The sequence below is a fragment of the Primulina tabacum genome, chromosome 9 (genome assembly GCF_025594145.1).
Source record: "Primulina tabacum isolate GXHZ01 chromosome 9, ASM2559414v2, whole genome shotgun sequence".
Classification (NCBI taxonomy): domain Eukaryota; kingdom Viridiplantae; phylum Streptophyta; class Magnoliopsida; order Lamiales; family Gesneriaceae; genus Primulina; species Primulina tabacum.
In genome coordinates, this window is record NC_134558.1 from 17,876,631 (window position 1) to 17,903,468 (window position 26,838).

The following is a 26,838-nucleotide window of genomic DNA, read 5'->3' on the forward strand; positions in this document are numbered from 1 at the left end:
AGGCTAATGTAATTACACATGCCTTGAGCAGGAAGACTGCAGTGATCGCTCATATATCAGTATAGAGACCGTTGCAGAAAGAGATGCAGCGGTTTGAGCTTGCAGTTTATGCCAGGGGCAGTGCCCCTAATCTTGCTATCTTGACAGTGCAGCCGACACTGAGAGACAGAATTTGGACAGGGCAGACTTCAGACGAGCAGCTACTGAAGTAGAGAAAGAGGGACGAGGCTAAGGGCCGGAGACTGTATGTATACAGTTGTGGATGGCATAGTCAGATATAGGGACCGAGAATCTGGGGCGTTACAATTTGTATGGGGAGAAGTGCAGGATTTTCACTGATCACAAGAGCCTGAAGTACTTCTTTACACAGAAAGAGATGAACATGAGACAGAGGAGATGGCTAGAGCTAGTGAAAAATTACAAATGTGACATTAGCTATCATCCGGGTAAGGCTAATGTAATTACACATGCCTTGAGCAGGAAGACTGCAGTGATCGCTCATATATCAGTATAGAGACCGTTGCAGACAGAGATGCAGCGGTTTGAGCTTGCAGTTTATGCCAGGGGCAGTGCCCCTAATCTTGCTAGCTTGACAGTGCAGCCGACACTGAGAGACAGAATTTGGACAGGGCAGACTTCAGACGAGCAGCTACTGAAGTAGAGAAAGAGGGACGAGGCTAAGGGCCGGAGACTGTATGTATACAGTTGTGGATGGCATAGTCAGATATAGGGACCGACTGTGTGTTCCTGACAGTGATTCCCTGAGGGTGGATATCTTGAGCGAGGCCCACTACACCCCGCACTCCATCCATCCAGGGAGTACGAAGATGTATAAGGATCTTCAGTCTCTTTATTAGTGGCCGGTTATGAAGCGGGATATTTTGCAATTCATCTCCGAGTGTTTGACATGTCAAAAGGTCAAGTCAGAGCATTAGAGACCTGCAGGGAAGCTAAGACCACTCCTTATTCCCGAGTGGAAGTGGTAGAATATTACCATGGACTTTGTGACAAGGCTTCCGAGGACGGCTGTAGGATATAATGACATATCGGTGATTGTCGATAGGCTCACTAAATCAACTCATTTTCTACTGATCAAGAAGATTTTCACCATGACTCAGTATGCAGAGCTGTACATTAGAGAGAACTGCATGGGATTCCAGTGTCCATTGTGTCAGACATGGATACGAGGTTCACGTCTACGTTCTGAAAGAGTCTGCATCAAGCGTTGACTATTAAGCTGCTATTCAGTACTGTCTTCCATCCCCAAATCGACGGGTAGTCAGAGAGGGTGATTCAGATTCTGGAGGACCTACTCAGAGCTTTCATGATCGACTTTCAGGACAGTTGGGAGCCAAAGTTGCCTCTTGTGGAGTTCACATACAATAACACTTATCAGGCATCGATCGGTATGGCTCCATATGAGGCACTGTACGGGAGGAAGTGTAGGTCGCCTGTGTATTGGGACGAGGTATGAGAGAGAGCAGAATTGGATCCGGATATTGTCAGGCAGATCGCAGAAATAGTGGTCAGGATTCGAGACAAAATGAGGACCGCTCAAAGCCGATAGAAGAGTTACGCAAACCAACAGCGCAGAGATCTTGAGTTTTTCGTAGGGGATCACGTGTTCGTGAAGGTCGCACCGATGAAGGGTGTGATGAGATTTGGAAAGAAGAGAAAGCTCAGTCCGAGATACATAGGGCCGTTTGCGATCCTGGAAAGAGTTGTGACACTCGAATACAGAGTTGCATTACTGCCGAATCTGGCAGGAGTTCATAATGTGTTCCATATCTCCATGCTGTGGAAGTACATGTCGAATCCTTCGCATGTACTGAACTATGAGCTACTTCAGCTAACGCCGAACTTGTCATTTGAGGAGAGGCCCGCTCAGATTTTGGACAGACAGGAGAGGAGGCTCCGGAACAAGGTGATTCACATGGTCATAGTCAAGTGGCTGAATCATTTTGAGGAGGAGGCTACTTGAGAGACGGAGACCGAGATTAGGTTCACTACCCGGAGTTATTCGGTATGTTTTAATTTCGAGGACTAAAATGGATTGAAAAGGGTTTTGAGCCTATTATACATTGGTGGTTTCAGCAGCAAGTCTCGGCCATTGGTGGTTTCTTTAAGAAAACCTCTCCCTGCCTCTCCGTTTCACGTCCCAAGCGCGTGTCTTCAAGCTTTTGATTGTTTAAATGCTAAGGCACGCATGTATCTCTTTTTTCCCTCTTCATTCATGCCCATAGTATGATGTTATCTATGTTACAGCATGAAGAAAACCTTGGTTTATCTCGTAGCTTCATTTTTTGCAAGATTTACATGAAAATAATTCATTCTAATGTTTTTTGTTCACATTTTTATGGATTGTTGCAATGGGCTGCCATGTTTTGATGCTAAGGGGCAGAACAAGGTGGTAAGGTGTTGTCTTGAGGCTAGAGTCGAGTGCTGGTCGGGTTAAGTCGAGGGTTTATCGTTACTTTCTGGAAGGTTTGTCTCGATTTTGGTATAGAACGAGTGTTGGGGCTGAGCCAACAATCCAAGGACCAATCCATGCCATGTACTAGACCCTGGTGGGTCTGAGACATGACCTAGGGAGGCTCGACCACTGCTGGAACCAGTCATGGAGCCGATCGATCGAAGTAAGGGAGATGGTCGCGTTTTGGTCGTTTTGGATGTGCCTCAGGTGTGCGTGCTTCGTGACTTGCATGGGGATGAGTCCTTGAGATTTTTCGGTCTAGGAGGGTCCTAGGGTGGTCTAGGAGAGGCTGGTCCATGGCTGGTCCTAACCGGTTAGGTGTAGGGTCGATGGTTTGGGTATACGGTTGCGACTGGGGTTTTTATTGTTGGTGAAATAAATTCCAGCAGCCGTTGGTCTTCTTTTTCTGGGTCGTAGGTTGGCTGGAACATGTGGTTTAAAGGCTGGTTGGGTAGATTTAAGTCATGATTTGAGTTGTGAAAAATTTGGTGAAGTTTCGGGTTTATTTGGGTTAAAATCTGGAACGTAGTCCAAGTTTTAAAACGAATCATTTATTTTTGAAACGGGCTCGAGTTTACGTCTAAGAAATACTTATAAATATGTTTTGGGATGTTTTAAGGAGTTTGGTAAGCTTCGAGTCGAAATTTTGAGGTCCAGGGGTAAAATGGTCATTTTGGGTTTCCGGGGGAAAAATTGTCATTTTGCACCTGAGTCGAGATTTTAGTCCTGGAAGCGCCCTAAGCACAATTTGGCATGTTTTATTTAAATTTTTTTGTATCACAAGCATGATTTATATGAAATTATGAAAAATATGTTGCATACTTGATTTTAAGGAAAAAATTATGTATATGCATGATTTTGATAAGTGATGAAAATGATGATGTTTTTGAAGGATGTGAATTGGTTGTGACAGACGATATATATGTATAAGATGATGATGAGGCATAGGCTCAGTGCATGGGTAGTATTGTCGCTGATGTCCCACAGCCTCCGGGTACCACAGTTATATGTAGATGGATCCATTGAATAGAGCTGATACGATAGAGCCGATACAATTAGAGCTGATACGGAAGTCACAACTAATGAACTGAATTCAATTAAATAAATGTTTAAGTATATGATGATATGATGAGCTGTTTTGACATGCATGCTTTTATGATATGTTTACGTTTACGTCTTTAAGATCATGAAACGTATTTTTATTACAGCACTTTTTACTGTTGCTTGTTATGTATATGTATTTGCTATTAACGTTGCTGGTGTGTTGAGTCTTTTGATTCACTAGATATGTATGATGCAGGTGAGCATGTTGATGAGGAGGCTAGAGGCGCCGAATTCTGAGTAGGCAGGACTGCATGTGCCCACATGACCCGAGGACCATATTTTCTTCACATCACTTTTTATGAGTTTAGGGTGGACATGTACATTTTTATACACTTGTTTTGACATGTTGATGATTACCAGGATCTTTACTTGTTCATTTTTTTAACACACATTTATGATGGACGAGTTGGCAATTTTTGACTGCAGTATTTTATCTGTTATTTGACTATGATTATTTTTAAAAGCCCTATTTTTCAGCAGCGTTGTATGCATGCACAATCCATGAAATTTTCGAGGTTTATCTTGTAAAAAAAATTAAAAAAAATTAGTAGCATTTTAAGTAGTAGATGGTTCATTAAGAGTTTATGCTTTATTTTGAAAAATGTTAGTTTTAGGTTTTGGTTTACGATTTATTATTTTATGTTTTGCATACGTTCTTTTGGATTTAATAATAGGTTGGTTGGTTTATTTAAATAGTGCAAAAGTATATTTAAAATATATATATATATATGTATGTATAGTATAATTCGGCCGAATGGAAGGATAGGAAGAAAATATTTTTTCCTAGTGGATTTTAAAGAAAAACGAGTAATAGACATTTTAGTTGATATCAGAACAATATTCTTGGAAAGGGTTGTGCCACCGTCAGTTCCCAAAAGCTTAGCTGTCAAGCCTCATGTTTGTAAATTCAAATGCTTTAAATTTTTTTATGATGGTACTTGCATGTTTACATTGTTCATATGTTTAATTTACATGTTTAAAAGTTTTTTGAAGTCGATTGATATTTATGGTTTAAGTTGCTCGAAAAAAGATTTTTATATGCTGCATGATTAGAAATTTAGATTTAAAATGCATGTTGATTACGTTTAGAATTTGAAAAACGTTCAGATATAGTGCCTCCTAAAAGTGCACCTAATACTGACAGGAAAGCTAATACTAATGAGGATAATCAAGGGAATGCACCTCCACCTCTTAATGGGGATGCTGCTACTCGTGTTCTAGAGGGTATGACACGTTTCTTTGAGCAGCAGGCTTAGCAGGCTCCGAGGCCACAATACGATATGTATGATCAGTTCCAGAGGCTAAGTCCGAATAAGTTTTATGGCACCACCGACCCATTTTCTGCTGAGAGTTGGATTCGATCTCTTGAGGTGCATTTCCGTTATCTGAATATGGGAGATGCTGACCGAGTTAAATGTGCCACTTACATGCTGCGAGATTTTAACGCTCGAAAACCCGAACACACTAACAACATGCATGCATGAAAATTTATTCGAATTTATTTAAATGAGTTGTCTAGAAGCATGTTTAAGTATCTGCGTGATTCAAATGATTATTTAACTGAATGCTATGAACGTAAACTGTATGCAGTCGAATACGCGATGCACGACAGAAGGCGAGAGAACCAGGGACGATTTTGATAAATTTTCTATTTTAGAAAGTTATAAATAGAAACTTGGGACTCAGTAATCCAAATTATGAAAACGACATATCTATTTATAGTAAGAGACGAACTTAATCGGTATCAAACTTTTGCTAAGAAAATGAGTAGTTTCAGGTTTGCGGTACTAGAAATGAGTAGCATTAAATATTTTTAAATAATGTTGGGACTTTTTAGTGAAATAATTATGGGTTTAATTAACATTTTAATGGGGCTAGATTGTTGGTGATTAATTAGATAATTATAGGGCCATTTATGTAAACTAAAGCCCACTTAATAACTCAACGACCTACTTAAATAAAACTCTAGCCTAACACCCCTAAACTACACACCTCTCACCTTCAGCATACACAAACACACACATTCAAATTCCTAGGGAGGCCGAGCCATAGAGGAGAGGAAGGAAAGTAGATTCATGTCCCGTTCGTCTCTCGTTGCGTCGTCGCTCGTATATCGTAAGAATAAAGGAACAAGGCATGTTTCCAAACCATTTTTCATGCCCCATCAAATCCATAATATTGCATGTATGCTGATGTTGTGTGAAAAGTTGTAAGGATGATGGTTTTCAATTCCATATTTGTGCATCCCATGTTTTCATAAACGATCCTTAACGTTTTGTGAATTGTTGAAGGAGAGATGCAAACCAAGGTATCCAAGGCTGGTATAGATGTTTAAGAAGAGGACTGAAGGGACAAAGGATGAACCAAGGAGCCCCATAGGGCTGTCCAGCCTTGCACGCAAACGCGTGTAAGCCGTCAGTGCAGGGGGGGGGGGGGGGGGGGGGGGCTTGGGTTCTATTGGCCTTGGGGGCTGCATGGAACCCTAGCCATAGTTTGTAGGGCTATTTTAGGGTTCTAGGAAGGTCTTAGTTGGGGGAGGATAGGGCCTGGACGAGCTGGTGAAGCACAGCGGCCGTGACTCCATAGAGCGTGTGTGTTGGCCTGTTTTAGACTATGGGGTTTCCTAGGGCTAAGGGGTCGGTTCAAGGGATGTACCATGGGCTAGGGTAGTGTCTTAGGGTCCTAGTGATGGTCTAGTGTAAGCCAAGAGTCGAGCCAAGGGCATCCACAGCCTCTAGAGAGTTTGTTCCTCGACTGAACGTGAAGAGCCATATGGTGCGCTGCTGATGTGAAGGGCTTAGAGCTTAGTGCGTCTGGTCTGTGTTTGAAAGGGCCTAATTATGGTCTTTTCTAGGGTTTAAGGAAGGGTCTAGGGCCTGGTTCGGGGTCGTTTCGAGCCGTGATCCATTCAGAGTCTTAAATTGCCCAAATGTGTGAAAAAAAGAGGGCGAGTTGAGCCTAGGTTAAAAATTTAATCCATGTTTCCGTTTTGGCTTGGGCTTGGGAACTTCCAGCAGCTTATATTGAGTCTTGGGATGATAGTAAAGGTCTGGTCTCTGGTTGGTTCGAGTCGGAATGTAGTTTGGTCATTTGTTAATCGAAAATGTGAAAACGGTGGTAAAGAGTCATCCGGTAAGCGAATGGAGTCGTTTTTGAGACGTAGGTCCTAAGATTGAATTTCCAGCAAGCCACTAGATATTTTTTGAGTTTTCAAAGTTTTTAAATTGAGTCGTTTTCGTTAAGTCAAGGCTCCGGTGTCGTCCGAGTATGTATAGCGTTGAAACGTGTGCGCTTGGTTCGAGGAAAGTCGAGGGTGGTTTGAAACTTCCTACAACAATTCCACATCATGAAAATTGTTATTTTTCAAAGTTTTAAAATATATACATGATATATGCCATTTTTAAGTTTTAACGTATTTGCACGTATATGTTATTTTTATCAATCTCAACGTTTACAAATGATATGAGCTCTTTTTGGAAAATTTAAAGAATATGGAAAGTTATGAATGTTTTATGAAATGTAAAGCAAAGGAAATATTTTTGAGGAATGTGAATTGATCGTGGCGTAAAAGTAGTCAGGGATCCGTTGAAAACGGGAACGGTGTACTTGCAATGACAAAGGGAGTGAACCGTCGAGAATGGGGGCGAGAATCTCAATGATAATTGATCCATTGAAAAAGTGAATGGTGAAGTTATTGTTATGATAGTCGGTGGGATCCTCAAAGAAAAGGACGTTGAACCCGACAGCCTAGTACTATGGTCTATAGATTGATCAATAGAATGAATGTTGTCACTTTTAAGGATCGGATTTCACCTTAAAATGATAATTTTAAATGAAAAATGTTCATATCTATGCATGATTTCAAAATTTTCATATTTTGAAGGTTTTATGTTTGCATGAAGGAGACTATTTTAGTAAAAATAATTTTGATGCATGTGAGTGTATATGTATGTACTTGATATATTAGGTTTGAGCATGCTGAAACATTAAATTCACTAGGTTTGAATAGTCGTAGGTGATGACGATGTTGAGTCGTGAGGTCCGGACTATCGAGTCATCCGGGAGGCCTGCGCATACCCGAGGACCTAGAAATTCCGCATATGTTAAAGACTTTTGATGAATTTATGGATTATCGCTATTATTTATAGACTGTTAAGATGCTAAAATTTATTGAATTGAATTTTAGACTTTTGTTGCTTTATTTACTTATTCCGCATGAATGGTTTTGGATATTATGGGATTCATTTATTGGATTATTTATGCTAATTTATTTATGATGAATAAATTATGCATGCTCTAGGGAAAAAAATAGTGTAAATTAAATGAATTTAAAAGTAGAGGCATTTCAGTTGGTATCAGAGCAGTGATTCTTGAAAAGGGTTATGCCTACTGCTGCTTCCGAGGAGCTCGAGAAGTCATGCCTCAATGTTTGTGATTTTTATTGCTTTAAATTTTTATTATCTTATTATTTATTTAATTTACTAGATGAAGTTGGTTATATGAGTGTCTTAGATAAATGTTAGATTCCTTTTATTTTAAAACTGCATGTTGGTTATGTGTTGGGTTGGACGACTTGTACAAACATGCCTTCTATGAGTTCTTCGCAAAGATAATGAGGATAGGCAGGAGGAGGAGATTCTACCGCCTCCTCCTAATCAGGATGCTAGTGCTCGTGTGCTAGCCGGTATGGCTCGATTACTAGAGCAGCACGTTGGTAATGCTACAAGGGTCCGACCGAAGGCAGTATATGAGCGGTTTAGGAGGATGGATCCCGAGAAATTTTCTGCAAGTACCGATCCATTCGTGGCTGAGGGATGGATAAATCTTTGGAGGTGGTTTTTAGGTATATGGATATGGCGGACACTGACAGGGTTTGTTGTACCATCTATTTGCTAAAGAGTGATGCTTCCTTATGGTGGGAGGGAGTGGAGCGGAGAGTGGATCTGGCGACATTGCCTTGGGAGGGCTTCAAGAGGGTATTATTTGAAAAGTATTTTACCGCCGATGTTCCTTCGAGGTTGATGAGAGAGTTTATGAGTCTCTACCAGGGGGATGCATCTGTTGCTAAAATCGTCCAGAAGTTTGACCGGGGCTGTCACTTTTTGCCCCTGATTGCAAATGATGCTGCAGAGAAGATACGTCATTTTTTATGGTTTGAGGTCCACGATCTGTCGGGATGTGATGCTGTCTGACCCGATTGATTATACTGTTGTTGTTGCTAAAGCCTTTCGAGATGAGCAGTCACTGAAAGACATGAGTGGGAGATGCAGCGCAAGAGGAACCGTTCCCAACAATCGAATCAGTAGAATAAAAAACCCTTCACGGGTCCTAGAAAGGGACAAGGTCAGCAGAAGCAAAGAGCACTGAGGCAACCACAGAAACCGGCAGCGCCAAAGAGTGATGTAAAGCCTTTTTGCAAGGAATGCAACCGCCACCATTATGGCAATTGTCTATGGTTCTCTGGAAAGTGCTTCAGATGTGGAGAGCAAAGACATATAGATAAAGGACCTACAATAACAAAGGCCAAAACAATTGATGAGCCCATTAACTCAAGCCTATCCAAGATAGCAAGCTCATGCAATAGCTGTACATTTGATCCAATCGAAGGATTATTCCAGAACAAAGGAATTGGTTAATTTGTTGTAACAAACTATCACTACAAGAAAAATGATTTTCCGCAGCACGTTATCAACAACGTGCATTAAAAGCACGCTGGGAATATTACTTTTAACGGCGTGCACTCATATGTGCGCTGTTAATATTGTTACAATTGACAGAAATAACGGCGTGCATTAAAAGCACGATGCGGATAGTAATATTCGTAGCATGTGTTTATGTGTGCTGTTAATAAATTATATAAACGACAGCGTGCAGTTACATGTGAGCTGTTAATAACCTATGCAATTTTCACAGCGCACAATAAAGACACACCGTTAATAGTTTTATTAACTGCGTGCATGTTTATGTGCGCTGTTAAAAGTAAATCATTTTTTTAAAAAAATTGTGTCTAGACATTAACGTCGTACATTAATCGCACGCCGTCAATATTATTATTCACAGCGTATATATTAGCACGCTGCGGAAAAAATTAGCCACGGTTTTTACTAAATCGTCGCTGATTTAAAGTCAGCGATTGTTTCAAAAACCGTCGCTATATTTAGTATAAGTATTTCGTATAAATACCGATAGTTTTAAATCGACGATAATTTCGTATAAATACCGTCGCTATTAGCGACAGTTCTATATAAACCATCGCTAGTTGCCGTATTAACTTCTCTCACTAATTTCAATCAACGACGGTTCAATAAAAAACCGTCGCTACTAGCGACGAGTCAATTTCAAATGGTTTAATTAAAAACCGTCGCTAATAGTCGCAAATTGTCTATAAATATCCGATTTTCGTTCCATTTCCTCCACACCACTTCACAACACTTAAAATTTTCTCTCTTATACGATTTTAGTTTCGATTTAAGGTACATTTTTCTGTTACAATTTTTTTATTAATTTTTTAAGTGTTAGTTAAGATTATGAGTATTGTTATCATAGTCATATTGTAGTTTTTTTTTAAATTTATTAAATTATAAAAGTAAATTTTTTTTTATTTTGACGAAAAAAATAGCGACGGTTTTTGAACTGTCGCGAAATGTGGCGACGGTTTTGTAACCGTCGCTAAATTTAAACATCGTCGCTAAATTAGCGACAGAATCATTAGCCGTCACTAAATTAGCGACGGCAGCGATGGTTTTACCGTCGCTAATCTTTTTCAAAAACCGTCGTTAATTTTAGATGTTCTATGAATATTAACGGCGTACATTGCACGCTGCGGATAGGTGTATTAACGGCGTACTTATGCACACCGTGGATAATAGTATTAACAGCATGCACATGTACGCCGCGGATAATCTTGAACTTTCAACAACTTGCAGTTGTGCAGCGTGCAATGTGCGCCGCGGAAAGAGAATTTGCACGTTGCGAAAAGCCATTTTTGTTATAGTGTATTATTAGATTCAATTTCATATGTCAAAATCTTAGTGATACCATTGTGTACATAAATATTGTAAATGTTTCATGAAAAGATAAGCAATGAATTCCCTTTTACTGAGAATCAAAGCCTTTCTCTTTATTACTTTTCTTTAACTTGGTATCAGAGCCACTTCAATGGCAGACGCCACATCACATATTACCTCCATGGGAAATATCACAGCTACTTCCGCGAATCAGAATCCCATTATCATCAATCCGGCTAATCAGATCAATTCGGTGAAACTAGGAGATGATAATTTCCTCCTATGGCAGCTTCAGATTCTCGCCGGTATTCGAGGATTAGGAATCGAGATATTCATTCTTGAAAATCCCCTGTTCCTACTAACATCATCTCCGAAGATGGGTCAGACGATACCATCAATCCTCTTTTCATTTCTTGATGTCGCAAGGACCAACTCTTGTTCTCATTTCTGCTAGCTTCCATGACCGAAGCTGTGCAAGCCCAGATGATTGGTTGCATCACCTCGTCCCAACTATGGACTCGAGTCTCGCGACTCTTTGCAACCAGATCAAAAGCTCGTGTTATGCAGTACAAATTACAACTCCAAACACTGAAAAAGGTTACATTAAGCATGAAAGATTATCTCAGTAAGATGAAGGGATACATGGATCTCTTAGCTGCATGTGGCCATCCTGTTACAGACGAGGATCAGATAATTTACGTTCTTGGTGGTGTAGGCATGGAGTATGATTCCGTAGCAGTGCACATCACCTCAAGAGTAGATACTTTATCTCTACCCGAAGTTGGCGCACTCTTGTTATCTCATGAAGGAAGATTTGATGCCTACAATCTCAATTCTAATAACAAATCAAATTTTATCAATGCAGCCACTCTTTTTCATCAAAAGAAGATTGAAACCCAACAATCCTTTCAAAACTCTCGAGGATGTGGCCATGGCAGAAATTACAGAGGGGGTCAACGAGGGTGGCATAACAACAATGGACGACCAATATGTCAAATTTGTGGCATACCGGGGCATGTTGTTGAAATATGCTACTATCCTTTTGAAAAAGAGTTTGTTCCAAAATCTCGACAGCCAACACAAAACCTCAACAGGTCTGCTCTGTCAAATTTACCAGCTGCTGCTCTTGCCACTGCCTCCTCTGAATCATCAACTGAAGATTGGTGGTACTCTGATTCGGGTGCCTCGTATCATGTTACAGAGCTTGGAAATCTCACCCTTGGGACAGAGTATTCTGGTAACGGTAAAGTCCAAATGGGGAATTGTGCAGGTTTGTCGATCTCACATATTGGACACTCTAAATTTCGACCACCCTTTTCTTCACATCCTTTTCTACTGAAAAATCTACTTCGTGTTCCTTATATTACAAAAAATCTTCTAAGTGTTAGCAAGTTTTCCCATGATAATTGTGTCTTTTTTGAATTTCATCCACTTTTTTGTCTTATGAAGGACCTAGCAACGCAGACGGTTCTACTCCGAGGAACTTTACATGATGGACTATATAGGTTCGAGATTGGAACACCCCTCCCTGCCCTGTCCTCTTCAGCAGCTTGCCTCAGTACAAATCTCTCATCTACAAAGTCCCCTACTCCTTTATAGCATTCAATCAAAGTGTCTAATAGCATGTTAAATCAATGGCATTCTAGACTAGGCCATCCTTCTTTACCTGCTATGAAACAAGTTATATTACGTTGTAATGTTTCTATTCCCATAAATGAAATACTTACATTTTGAGCCCATTAGGCATTAAAACCAACATAACAAGCCCAATAACACTCCCGAAAAATATTTTGTTTAGGTACATTTTTGAAAATATTCCCCGTACCCTCAAAAAGTTTCCCGATTTGATAAAATTTATGTACTGATTAAAAATACGACTCGACGATTAAAAATACCCATCAAGGCTCATTTTCTAAAAACACTTCATATTAATTAATTAAAATTAATCATTCAATAAAGAATATTTTTCCTAAATATCTCTGGTTTCCGTTCCTCGTCCGAGTGTGAAATGCAATTAGAAACCTTAATGCATGAAACTAAAAAATAATCGTGAAATATACTCTAACCATGTAATATTTATGACTTAAATGCATAAATATCTTTAAACACCTATTTTAAATAAAACCCTAGATTGCAAGCATTCAGGTTATGTAGTTCGAATTTCTGAACCTTACAAATCGAGTTGAGAAAACTAATAATAGTGAAAGAATAAAAAACTATATTCTTAACAAGTCAAGAAAGTAAATTGCACCCTAAAATCTCAATAACAAAAATAACCAAAACAAAAGAACACAAATTTGTGTAGCCAAAATTTAGAGCAACAAAATAATTCTTCAACCAACATTTTGTATGTGTGTTGTATTCAAATGTCTCAAATATGTCACACGACAATATAGTAAAACAAAAATGATTCGTCTTTGCGAGTTCTTAAAAAATTCTCTTGTATCTCACTCATCTTGGTTCTCTAGCACTTTCGACAATTATGCAGCAGTTACTCTTCAATATATATATATACCAATGTTGATCTTGATAAGTTAGAATAGATTTCTACAAAATAAGAAAAGTAGTATTTCAATAGAAAACAAGTTCTTCCAATTAATACTTATCAAATCTATATTTTAAGAAACTCAATTTTCTAGAAAAAATAAAATTTTTAAGTAAAATCTTATCAAAAGGAAAAGAATTTCGGAGATAGATTTGTGTCTTGCCATGCAACGTGTTTCCTTTCAAATATATTATATATAAAAATATAATTAAGAAATTCTGGACACCAAATATCAACACTTTGAATCGTCTTCCAAATCAAGAGTATGTCTCTTGTGAGACGGTCTCACGAATCTTTATCTGTGAGACGGGTCAACACTACCGATATTCACAATAAAAAGTAATACTTTTAGCATAAAAAATAATAATGTTTCATGGATGACCCAAATAAGAGATTCGTCTCACAAAATACGACTCGTAACACCGTCTCACATAAGTTTTTGCCCCAAATCAAATATCTGTTAACCAAATTAAGTCCATCCAAATGCAGCATTAATCATTTGTTTTAATAAAATGGGATGAGAATTTAAACCTAACATAAATAAGTAAATATCTCGGTAAGGTAAGATACGTGTTTCCCACATTTGGGCTTCAAATATTTGGGCTCTTAAGTCAACCCACTATAGAATTGCTTTGTGTAGTTTGGGCTCAAAGCCCAAAATTAACCCAATGGCGGGAATCGGCACGCATTTTTAGCCCATCCATATAAATAAGTTCGTTGGCTACGCAAATTTCTTCTGTGCTCTTCATTTTGTTCTCCCAAGTTGTTTCTTTATCGAATTAAAATCTTTTAAACCCTCGAATGGCGAAATCCTCTCGAGCCAAGTACTCCTCGGATGAATCTGTGTCCAATTCTTCGGAGGAAGAAGATGTTGCCATGGATCAGGTCAACGACGAGGAAGACGAGGAGGAGCTCGAGGTCGTCGCTCGTACCGCCGATGATTTTGACGAGGAGGAGGAGGACAACTCCAACGCTGCTGCTGCTGCTGCTGCTCAAGAAGAATACGACGAAGAAGAGGTGCGAAAGTTGCGCCTTTTGCCTTAGCTATGTGAAGCGTGTGGTGGTTTACAATGTGACACTGAGGTCTACCCGAGATATGGGTGTTTGAATTAAGAATTTGTGTGAACAAGTAGTTTGCCTCTGTCGATTTTGTTTTTTCCGTGGTGATTTTTTAACTGTGCGGGTTCAGGTGCTTAAAATGCAATTTGTCTCTCTAAAGCGCACCAAGATACGTGCGTTTCACCCAAAGCCTGCACATATCGTTAAAGGTCGTGCCTTGCATGTCTCTAGGTGTTAAGGCTTAGCCAAGGCACACACCTCGTGAACTTTTGATAACTATGGTTTAATGTATCCGATTAGTTATGTTTGGTTCTGGGAATTTATCCCTTTCAGTATTTGATTACTTGAAAACAAATTTTGTGATGGTTTTTTTGCCTCCTGCTGGAATCTGGGCTTGTTAAATACCCTTGAGATTGTGAAGATATCTTTGCTATTTATTTGTGTTTTTTTATTAGCTTGTTTATGGCTTCTGTTGTTGTACAGGATGAAGATGTTGCAAATGAAATGTCCAAACGTGAAAAACTCCGGCTCAATGAAATGCAACGGTTGAAGAAGCAGAAGATAAGAGATATGCTGGAGGCCCAGAATGCTGCTATTGATGCTGACATGGTTTACATTGTGAAAATAGTTGTTAAGTAACATATTTTCAATATTGTTTTGTCAGCTGAGATTTTTCAACTTGTCTGTTTTGAGCAGAACAACAAAGGAAAGGGTCGTTTGAAATATCTATTACAGCAGACGGAGTTGTTTGCTCATTTTGCTAAGGGTGATCAGGCCTCCTCTCAGAAGAAGGGAAAAGGAAGGTGAGTGCCCTGCTGATACTTGTTCAGAGCATTTTTTGGTGTGCCAGTGCAATATAATATCTATTACATGATCTACACAGATATATAAAGTGGAAAAAATTGTAGTGAGCAATGCATTATCAGAAAATGAACATAATTTTTTTGTCCATGTTAAGCTCTCTTTGAATCGGAAAATCTACATAACTCCTGGATTTACTCTGAATCATTAAGTACCATGTATCTAATCACAAATCATTAGTTGACTCCAACACTTCTCTTAGTCCAGAAGTTTAGGACTTCTAACATTCTCATTAGACAAACTTTCCCATTGAAAGTGTTGTCTAAACATATTGCCAACTTGGTCAATAGCACCGCAAGAAGTCGCCTTGGTGCTGCCATTAGCTACCAGTTTCTCTCTCTAAAGGGATGACAATTCTAAGTTGGAGAGCCACGAGACATCAATTTGTTATATTTGCATGACATGCATAATGTATAGAATGATGATATATCAACTAATTGCTAGAATTTTGCATTCAAAAGATCCCAACACTTTATGAAGATTGCTTTATAACACTACCAATAAACATTGCATGATTTTGAGGTTCCATGTGAGATTAGATTTGACATTCTGCATTTGATGTGTCCTCATTTTATTCACACATAAGTGGGGATGTTCAATTACAAACTATCATGACAGTGGACCCCAATAAAAAATTTAAAGTCGAGGACTGGGAACAAGCCATAATGTGGCTGCATTCTTTGATTGTTTTTGCAGAGGGCGCCATGCATCAAAAATAACTGAAGAGGAAGAAGATGAAGAGTGTCTCAAAGAGGAGGAAGAAGGCCTTTCTGGCAGTGGAAACACAAGGCTTGTGGCACAGCCATCTTGTAAGACTGTCGTGCTTCATAGGGTGGTAATCCTCATTTAATTTGATGAGTTAGTGTTCATAGCATTGGCGCTTTTGTCTTGCAGGTATTCAAGGAAAGATGAGGGATTACCAATTGGCTGGCTTAAATTGGTTGATAAGATTGTATGAGAATGGCATTAATGGCATACTTGCTGATGAAATGGTAGGGACATGAGTAAATATGTGCTCTCGCTACTTGCAGTAATCTCTTTAATTTAATTGATGATTTCTTTTTTCTTGGAAATTTAGGGGCTCGGTAAAACATTACAAACCATCTCTATTTTGGGATACTTGCATGAGTTTAGAGGGATTACAGGCCCTCATATGGTTGTTGCTCCTAAATCTACACTTGGCAATTGGATGAATGAAATCAAACGGTTTTGTCCCATTTTGCGTGCTGTGAAATTTCTTGGAAATCCTGATGAAAGAGTATGCTTTCAGTACAAATGAGATATTCATCTGTCTTGTAGATTTTATACATCATTTTATTTTTCTAATGCTCAATTTCCAGAGATATATACGAGAGGATTTACTAGTTGCTGGCAAGTTTGATGTTTGTGTGACAAGTTTTGAGATGGCCATTAGAGAGAAGTCTGCCTTGCGCCGATTTAGTTGGCGTTATATCATTATAGATGAAGCTCATCGAATCAAGAACGAGAATTCTCTTCTCTCAAAAACGATGAGACTTTATAATACCAACTATCGGCTTTTAATAACAGGAACGCCACTTCAGGTACTTTTTATTTAGTTCTAGTGCTTTAAGTCCCTTGGTAATTTTTTTTGCCTTGTGTTTATAATCCAGATATATTTCACAGAAGTATGTGTGTGTTAAATTTATAAAAATTAAGTGGATTGTCTGATATTCTTTTCTCAGTTTTTATGTGGCATAGCTCCTACAACCAATTTTGTTGAGTATCTAACATGGTTTATGTTGCAGAATAACCTTCACGAACTCTGGTCGCTCCTTAACTTTTTACTTCCTGAGATATTTAGCTCTTCTGAAACATTTGATGAATGGTTCCAAATTTCCGGTGATAACGATCAGCAAGAAGTTGTCCAGCAACTTCACAAGGTATACCCTCAGTTTGTTATTTCATAAATTTCATTTCGTAGGAAACTTATTAGTCAGGTTTGATGAAACGTGAATCTTTAATTTGTGTTAACAGTTTCTTATAAGATAGGATGATTGATGATTAAAGCCTGAAAATATACTCTTTTTTACTTTTAAATTTTTTTTGTTTTGTAATACGAGGTTCTTCGGCCATTCCTCCTTAGAAGATTAAAGTCTGATGTCGAGAAAGGTTTGCCTCCCAAAAAGGAGACAATACTCAAAGTCGGCATGTCTCAAATGCAAAAACAATACTACAAGGCGTTGCTACAGAAAGATCTTGAGGTTGTAAATGCTGGCGGAGAAAGGAAGCGCCTACTTAATATAGCCATGCAGCTCCGTAAATGTTGCAATCACCCTTATTTATTTCAAGGCGCTGAACCTGGCCCACCTTATACCACTGGAGAACATCTTATAGAAAATGCTGGTGTGTTCCTTTTAATATCATCGAAGAATATATGTTTTTCTCATTATGACTGCCTCTTTTTGTCTTTATATTCATTTCATAAATCATTTTATGGAAAATTTTGGCGTGTTCCTTGCAATGTCATTTGGAAGAGTGTTTCTCCCGTTAACAACTGTCTTTTTTTTGCGTCTCTCTTCATTTGTGAATTGTCTTGTTATTGCAGGAAAGATGGTTCTTCTAGATAAACTGCTTCCAAAATTAAAGGAGCGTGATTCCAGGGTTTTGATATTTTCACAGGTGGTGATCACCCTTAAAAAAATAGATTCTCACTCCACACTTTGTGATGTTCTAACAGTGTTTTATTTGTTTTATTTTTTATTTTCCAAACTTAGGAATGTATTTCACACAACCTATGATAGCTCTCATTCATTTAAAAAATTATCTATCACATAAAAAGAGTGGTTTATTCCTGATTGATTATGCTGTTGTGGTGTACCCGTATTGGGTGGAAACATTGACTACCATTGCGATAAGGAAGAAATCTATATCTCATGTCTAATATTATTATTAAGATGTCATGTGATCGTTCGTAAAGGAAAATGTTTGACACTTATCTATATAATGCAAAGGCATGTGTCATCACATAGTATATGAATTATCATGTTGCAATGCTATTTGGAATGCCAGATTGACTCAAAACTTGTTAAATGTAAGGGCCTGCAAATTTTGCTCATTCTTTTCTCTCGTGTTTGTAAATAACTCTAGAGCTCGACATACATGGGCTTCATCAAATACTTTGACTTTTCAAGTGCAGCAAGAAATATGTAGGTGGTATAGAAACATGTGTTTGTAATAGAGAACATGTAGTGAGAAAGTTGTCGTAATCAGCAATGTTATATGAAATTGTTATTGGGGGTGTTTTGAAAACCATAAGATATAAAAAGTCATGGGTTAATTGGTGCTCATCTTGTCATATTTTTTATGTTCTTTATTTTTCCGTGAATTCCCCTCGAATTCATCTATATTGTACCAACAGATGACAAGGCTGCTGGACATTCTTGAGGACTACTTGATATTCCGTGGATACTATTATTGCCGAATTGATGGAAATACTGGTGGAGATGATCGAGATGCTTCCATTGAAGCCTTCAACTCTCCAGGAAGTGAGAAATTTGTCTTTCTACTGTCAACAAGAGCCGGAGGACTTGGTATTAACCTTGCAACTGCTGATGTTGTCATTCTCTATGACAGTGATTGGTGAGACTTTGCTGCTTCCACTATTTGTTTTATGACATTACCTATTATTTTACATTTAAACATTGTGAGCCTTGGCCATGTTGAATGGCAGGAATCCGCAAGTTGATTTGCAGGCTCAAGACCGTGCTCATAGAATTGGACAGAAGAAAGAAGTGCAAGTCTTCCGTTTCTGCGCCGAGGTTTTTTTCCTGTACCTACTTGGGTTAAAATGGGTCGTCGATGTGTAACTCACTCATAATTTGAGCATGATTTTTTCAAATTATTTTGGCAGTACACCATTGAGGAGAAAGTGATTGAGAGAGCCTATAAAAAGCTTGCACTTGATGCTTTGGTTATCCAACAGGGACGATTAGCCGAGCAAAAGAGTTACTCTTTTTACAATATTGGCTTTGCTTTGTAGAAGAGCATGAAACGATTATACAATTTCTAGAAACCGATAATTTTGTGTCCTGTTGCAGCTGTTAATAAGGATGAGTTGCTGCAAATGGTGAGATTTGGTGCTGAAATGGTTTTTAGTTCGAAAGACAGCACAATAACAGATGAAGATATAGATAGAATTATTGCCAAGGGAGAAGAGGCTACTGCTGAACTGGATGCAAAGATGAAAAAATTTACTGAAGATGCTATCAAATTCAAAATGGATGATAGTATGGTCTTTTTTTTATCCACACCACCGCCACCCCCCCCCCCCCCCCCCCCCCTGCCCCGTCTCTCTTCCTGGTTCACTAACCTAGATGTTGTTTTCTTCACGTTTCTGGCATGTTTTTCGCTGATGAAGCTAATTTATTTGTTTGGCCTTACTGCAGGTGCTGACTTGTATGCATTTGATGATGAAAAGGTATATCACTTGCTCATGGCTGAATATTGTGGTTTCATCTGCTTGAGCTCATTTCTTTTCTGGTTCCTTTTTATATGTGCGAAGGATGATAAGTTTGACTTCAAGAAAATTGTGAGTGAAAATTGGATGGAACCACCAAAAAGAGAAAGGAAGCGGAAGTATGTTTCTTCTATTGCTGAAATTATGCACTCAAGTATTGTATGCTGTCGGTTGACGTGAAATTTCTTTATTTTCTTTCAGTTACTCTGAATCAGATTACTTCAAGCAGACGATGCGTCAAAGTGGTCCTGCAAGACCAAAAGAGCCACGGATTCCTCGCATGCCTCAGCTGTAAACATCTTGCATTCATTAATTTGTAGATTTTATCCATTAATTTCTCTATCTCAATCTGTTTTTATCAGTCATGATTTCCAGTTCTTCAACACTCAGCGTCTTAGTGAAATCTATGAGAAAGAAGTTCGTTGTCTGATGGTGGGTTTGTCTTTCCGTTTGATTTCTCTTTTGCATATTTACTTTTGGCATCTGTCTAAATTGGTTTCATGGCTTCAGCAATTGCATCAGAGAAATCAGGTAAAAGACACAATAGACGTGGATGAACCTGAAGGTATGTTCTTTTATTTAGATGCCATTTTTCTATCAGTTTTTGTTTGATATTCCCTTGGCATGTCGTCTTCTACCTAGATGTGGGAGAGCCGTTGACTGCTGAAGAGCAGGAAGAAAAGGAGCGGCTGCTGGAAGAAGTAAGTTTTCATTATATTCAGTGGGACTTCGAACTTGTATGCATGTCAACCTGGAAACTGTGGATGCAGGGATTTTCAACATGGAGCCGGAGAGACTTCAATACTTTCATCAGGGCTTGTGAGAAATATGGTCGAAATGATATCATAAGTATCACTTCCGAAATGGAAGGGAAAACCGAGGAAGAGGTTGAGAGATATGCTGAAGCTTTCAAAATTCGATATAAAGAATTGAATGGTATGCACCAAGTATTGCTCTATTTTAACTTTTAAGCAAATTTTCGATTTTGAGAAACATTCATTTCTAGGTCGTTTTTCCCACCAAGAATTAATAATCCTTTCAATTATTTACTTTGTTGATTATTGTTGTGATTTCTTTTTTGAGAATAGAAAATTTTCTTACGAGTTCATGTGGAATGTATGGTTTTTTGTTGAAATGACCATTACCTGCAAGGAGGTATAATATGTATGTGAGAGGAGTATGTCAACGTCCCTTGTATATCGGTGGCAGGTTCTGTTTGGGGAATTAGAAACGTGCTTTTGTTGTTTAGACTTTCTCAAATTTGAAACATGACTAATTCTTTTGACTTTGGTTCTAGATTATGATAGGATTATTAAGAACATTGAAAGAGGAGAAGCTAGAATTTCAAGGAAAGATGAGATCATGAAGGCTATTGGGAAGAAATTGGACCGCCACAAGAATCCGTGGCTGGAACTGAAGATCCAATATGGCCAGAACAAAGGGAAGCTGTACAATGAAGAATGTGATCGTTTTATGGTGAGGCTTTCAATCATGATATCAGTTTATTTGAAGTACATCTTTGTTTTGATATTTTTTTAATGTCTCAAACTTATGATTCTGGTAAAAATCCTTCCACAGATATGTATGGTTCACAAGCTTGGATATGGGAATTGGGACGAGTTGAAAGCTGCCTTCCGCACTTCTCCATTATTTCGGTTTGATTGGTTTGTAAAATCTCGTACCACTCAAGAACTTGCAAGGAGATGTGATACACTCATCCGACTGGTAGAGCGGGAAAATCAAGAATATGATGAGAGGGAGAGACAAGCACGTAAAGAGAAAAAGTTAGCCAAGGTATTCACTCTTCAAAAAGAATCTTTACACAGCACCTTTCTAGTGTAGCCTAGAAATATATGATTTTTGAGCAGATATTTGATGCTATTGTGTCCTTATTTGACCTGGTGGTGATGTTTTACCTTTAGCAACGCTGTTAAATAGTTATTAAAAATAAGCAATGTATGCGTCCATACTTGATGGTTAGTGATATTTTTCCTTAGCCTATATTGACATATTAAGGTGAAGCCATTTAACTGGGCGTGAGCCGTGGGTGTTAACAACATATGGGTGAGTCTTAAAGCCAATGTGCACTTTTAGCGCGTCTCAGTTGAAAGAATTGTGTATTTTAAATGAAATCTGATGTGAGTCATTTGTATTCACTTAATTTCTTAAGAATTTCTATTTTATCGTTGTTCAGTTGCCTGTAAATTTTATTTTATGTATTAAATGACTTTTTTCATTATCTAAATTTTAAAATATTGTTAAGTATCACTTCAATAGCACATTCATCTCGACCTGCGCCTAGAGCCTATTCTCTAGGATACATGCGTCTTTGTATGGCATACATCTCTGGTAACTATGATTCTTTTGTTTCTGGCAGAACACAACTCCATCTAAGCGTTCCGCTGCTAGACAGGCTACCGAGAGCCCTCCTTCCACTCAAAAGAAACGGAAGCAATTGTCAATGGACGATCATGTCAACTCGGTATTCTTTCACATCTATTTCGCTTCGGTTTCCTTCACTTTATAATTTGATGTGGGGCTAAATTATAGCTGATTCATATTTTGGCAGGGAAAGAAAAGAAAATGATGTCAGATTGCATTTTTTGGTGCATCATTGGGAGTCTCTTGCCTCCATCAAAATGGGAATGCAACTTGCTCCAATTTTACGTGCCAGTTTTGGCTTTATTCCTCCATTAGTTATACATGAGAGATCAACAAAAGATGTATGAATTTAGCTGATTAATGGTTAAGCAATCAGCATAATGTTTAGTATTACCGGTAATAGATAACATCCTGGTGCCAATGCTTGAGCAGATGCAATATTATTTATTTTTGTACGAGTACATCATGAGTAATGAGTTCGAGTATTCCTATTTACTAAGAAATTATGTGGGAGAAATCTTTATTTTTGTCCCAAATGTGTTGAGACATGTTCTCCATTTAGTCACTAGCGCTCTAAAAAAATAGTCCGTTTTGTATAGTTTTTTGCCCAATTTAGTTTTATTCTCTGTTTTACTGATCTTATTATTTATTTATTTTTTAGTCCATTGTACTTTCGAAAAATGAATTAATTTTTTTTTTATGTTTTTCATTTGAATGTCGTCCGGTTGTATTTATCGGGTTTTAAAGATTGTTCTTTACAGCTTAACTGCTAATTCACAACCTATAGTTATTGTCATAGATTCTTTAAACAACAATTAGCACAATCGTGTTTCGAATTCAACATTGACATCTTTTTACTCTATTCAATTTTGAGATAATTCTTCAATACATATTACCTTACCAAATTTTGAAGACATGGTCTCCAAGTATATGCAATTTCGAAATTTACATTGGAGTGAGTTGTTGAATATAGAGTATTTTCTTGTATAGGTTTAGGGATGTATACGAACCAAACCGTTTGTGAGCTATTCGAAGCTCGATTCGATAAAAGCTCGTTTAATGAGGCTCGTTAAGATAAACAAACCAAACTAAAGCTTTACAGTATTCGGCTCGTTAGCTCGTGAACATGTTCGTTGGTAAGTTCATGAGTAATCTTTTAGATGAAAAAATAATAGTTTTGATATTTGATTTATTGATTTTGCATATTATTTATGAAATATATAGAAAAATCTATTAAATTTATTTATTATAATAAATTTACAAATTTTGATAAGAATAATATATTTTTCTTTAAATATATAATTTATTTTTTAATTAATTTAATAAAAATTTAAATGTATAATACATATTTATTAAGCTTATTTAAGCTCGATAAAGGCTTGAATAAGCTCATGAGCCATGCATATATTCGTTAAATAAAGCTCGAGCTCGGCTCGATTATAAACGAACCAAGCTCAAACATTCAAGAGTTCGGCTCGGCTCGACTCGATTACATCCCTATATAGGCTTATAAAATACCTAAACTGCATTGAATTTAGTAGCTTCTATGTTGAGCAAAAGTTGTCTTGCTTAAAATATTTTCTTATAAATTTTATTGATATCATATACTTAAATTTCAAAATTCTTGAATATTTTGGACTGGATTTTTAAATTTCATTTATTTATTGAAAATTTAATATCATTTATTATTTAATATTTTCGAATTTATTATTTTTACAATAATACCATAATTCGAAATACATTTTTATACATATCTATATTTAAATAAATAATTATATGCCCAAAAATCGTGGTTCTCACATTCTAGTAATGAAATGTTTTTAATTGTATCTAGAAGTTGAGAATCACTTAAAAGAAGCACTTGCAAATACTACATTAGTCCACAGACTTACACTATTTTCAGTTTTAGTCTTATTTTACCAAAATGTTAACGTGATATCGAACACGTTAGCAATGTAATCTCTACATCAGCATATTTCGATGACATGCCATCATTTTCTGATATCATTTCAGAACTCTAATGAAAAATCACTAAAATCGAGATAAGTGTAAATTATTAGCTGACTAAGACCATAAATCAACCGACTACATGAACAAAAATTACAAGTATACAAGTTAAATTTCCTAAAATATAATTTTCTTACTCCATTTGCGAAGTAATTGTAAAATTATATATATAATAAGACGATGTTGTCCGTTCTCTACTTTGACCGTGCCCTAATTACGCTCCATTTCATCAAGAAAACAAGAATGATCATATATATTCATAAAATGGATTATGTATATTACAAAATATATTGGATGTGCATTATTAAATATTGATCAGCTCACTATTATGTATTTGAAAGTGGCAATGATGTAATTGGAGTCTCAAGAATTAGGATGTACATGCAAGCATGTCTCCATTTCTTTAATCAATCAGGGAATAGATTAATAAACAAGTTTTCATAAAATTAAATATAAGAAAGAAAGAATTGGAATTCTTCAAATTAAAATAATAGTTAAGGCATTTTTTGCATGTCAACAAAAAAAAAAAAAATGCCACACTATATATTTTCTTGAGTACCTATATACAATATAACAAAACAAATATAAGATCGAAATCTCCTTTTTCAAGTACTAAACTTTTTATTTGGTATTTATCGCCGAGTCCTCTCTCTCAGTGACTATTTGAATCGGAATTTGGAAACATTAGCAATTTCTTCAATTTGTCTTCGTATCGGTTGTCGAAGTCGCATTATTACCACTTTCCTGAAACATCAACATGAACCTGATAAATTACGGCCACAAAACTAACATACTTTTAGTCAACTTTGATTTAAAAAATTATCGCCGTTTTATGATTTTTATTGAACCGGGGGATTCGTTACAATCAGGTTTCAAACCGAAAAGATTATCAACAAGACAAACACACATTAAATTTTGCTGGATATGATAATAAAATCAGGTTTATGAGACAATTATGTACATCGTTTAGCCATTATCCACATGATTAGTTTGATCTACAATAAAGGTGGATCCAATGACATATATACAATGGGTCGCTTTTATGATTTTCATGTGGATCATGTATTAGACAAGTGACAATGTGAAAAATCAGATGTTACTCTTACTACATCATTCGATGAACATGACAATTTGCAATATCTTAAATGTAGGATCGATCGAATAGATCTCTCCACACATGTAATGTGTACGTATTTCAAGCAACATATTTTTATATTAGAGTTTCAGGTGCGATTATTGTCATACATAGGAATAGAATTTTAATTTTTGAAAAAAAAAAAATTTAGATGAGATTTGAAAATAACAGACACTAATTTTGGAACATTACCTTTTCTTCAACATGAGTCTTCTCTTCTCCCACAGAGGTAGTCACTTTGTTATCATTAATTGTATTCGTGATCACTTGGTTTCCTGCATCCTCCAATTTTAGCCCCTCCTCTGCAAACAAGAAAAAACAAACTAATTAAATTGATACAGTTCATCAAAGATTCAATACAAAAACAATGCAGCTTGATATTGTTATATAATTAAAACCCCATGCAACAAAATTATAAGATAAATCTTGCAGCACAAAAACTCCGATAAATTCTAATACAAAAACCATTTTCCGTTGCAGGATCGTTCATAGAAGCTATGGATTCTACTTCATGTTTTTTCGATGTCGGTGAGAAAAAATGGCGAGGAAAATGATCACATGAATTCAGTTTCTCTGCTTCTTCGCCACCTGCTCCATGGCCTTCTTTCGTCTTATCCGAAGAGGTCTTGGGATTCCCTTCTCCTCCTTCAGCAGATTCTCCATTTTCGATATTCTCCTGATTCGATAGGGTATTTTCCTTCTCCGTGGTTTCTGCTTCTTTTTTAATGAATACGGCACCTGGGATTTCATTTTCCTTGACATTTGCAGGTTCATTCGAGGCATTTTGGAGAGGAGGGGCGTTTTTGTTGGAATCTGATCTTTTGCTCATGCTTTTGGTAACAGCTGTGTTGGCTGTGGCAACAGCATGCTTCGATTCCCCACAACCCATTATATATTATTATTTTTATGGTTTGGACGTTTAAATGGAGAGGAAATAGCTTCTTGAATTCAATTTCCTTTCCTCGATTGGAGAAAGAGATTGAACACAGAGAATGAAAGGGAAAATGTTCCTCTCTTTTTCACATATTTTTGTTTGAGTTTTTATAGGGTAAAAATGAAGCGTTTTTTCCGTTGGTGTAGGGTTGAGAATGACATTCAGGCTTTGTTCGTGTATTCTTGTTTTTATTAAAACTAGGTAAAGACATATGCTGCGCACGTGAAAATACATTTCTATTATAAAAAATTGTTGTGAAAGAAATGATATCAGAAGAGATTAATTTACAAAAAAATATATATTAATGATTTCATGCTATATTAGTCGATAGAGAATGAGTAATGCTACATGTGCAACCAAATTTGTACAATAATTCTTACAATTCAAAAAAATTAATACAGAAATTTCATTTATCAAAAACTCATGATAAATTAAATATAAAATCTCATTAGATAATAACAAAATCTCACGATATAATTGTTGTAAATATCGCAGTACGATATATTGGTTGTACGTTTAGCATTATCCGTAGGAAATTCAATGTAATATAATTTGTACTACATGTGTTATAAAATGAGTGCAAAAGATATTTGTTTAAAAATTTTATGTGTTAAGCAAATAAAAACAAATAAATTTGACATTTCTTATTATCAATCATAAGAGCGTCCGCATTGGTGGGTGTTATAACACCCACCACCTCATCAAAAATCGTGGGGTCCACATGCCACATACACATTACATTAACACATCTATTCTTCCACATTCATTTTAACATTCACACTCATTATTTGTGGGTCCCGCTGTTCACTCATTTATCTTACTCTTATTTTACATTAAATAAATTCAATTTCAAA

The 26,838-nt window shown here is 37.0% G+C and overlaps 2 protein-coding genes across 2 annotated transcripts; one reads left to right on the forward strand and one right to left on the reverse strand.

The window, feature by feature from the left end:
* Positions 1–13,863: 13,863 nt before the first annotated feature.
* On the forward strand, positions 13,864–22,506 carry LOC142554938 (ISWI chromatin-remodeling complex ATPase CHR11-like). The gene is made up of 25 exons (XM_075665542.1): positions 13,864–14,146; positions 14,672–14,797; positions 14,885–14,991; positions 15,746–15,858; positions 15,944–16,041; positions 16,128–16,307; positions 16,390–16,611; positions 16,816–16,950; positions 17,131–17,413; positions 17,616–17,689; positions 18,429–18,649; positions 18,741–18,828; positions 18,921–19,014; positions 19,108–19,296; positions 19,456–19,487; positions 19,572–19,645; positions 19,728–19,817; positions 19,889–19,958; positions 20,037–20,091; positions 20,169–20,227; positions 20,297–20,462; positions 20,824–21,002; positions 21,105–21,320; positions 21,904–22,008; positions 22,096–22,506. Exons 1-25 carry the CDS (start codon positions 13,931–13,933, stop codon positions 22,111–22,113), a joined length of 3,210 nt encoding a protein of 1,069 aa, XP_075521657.1. The 5' UTR covers positions 13,864–13,930; the 3' UTR covers positions 22,114–22,506.
* A 1,882-nt stretch (positions 22,507–24,388) lies between these two features.
* Positions 24,389–26,110, reverse strand: LOC142504571 (uncharacterized). Its single transcript, XM_075617429.1, has 3 exons — positions 25,516–26,110; positions 25,243–25,352; positions 24,389–24,659 (listed from the first exon to the last, which is right to left on the reverse strand). Exons 1-3 carry the CDS (start codon positions 25,937–25,939, stop codon positions 24,612–24,614), a joined length of 582 nt encoding a protein of 193 aa, XP_075473544.1. The 5' UTR covers positions 25,940–26,110; the 3' UTR covers positions 24,389–24,611.
* Between the last annotated feature and the right edge of the window lie 728 nt (positions 26,111–26,838).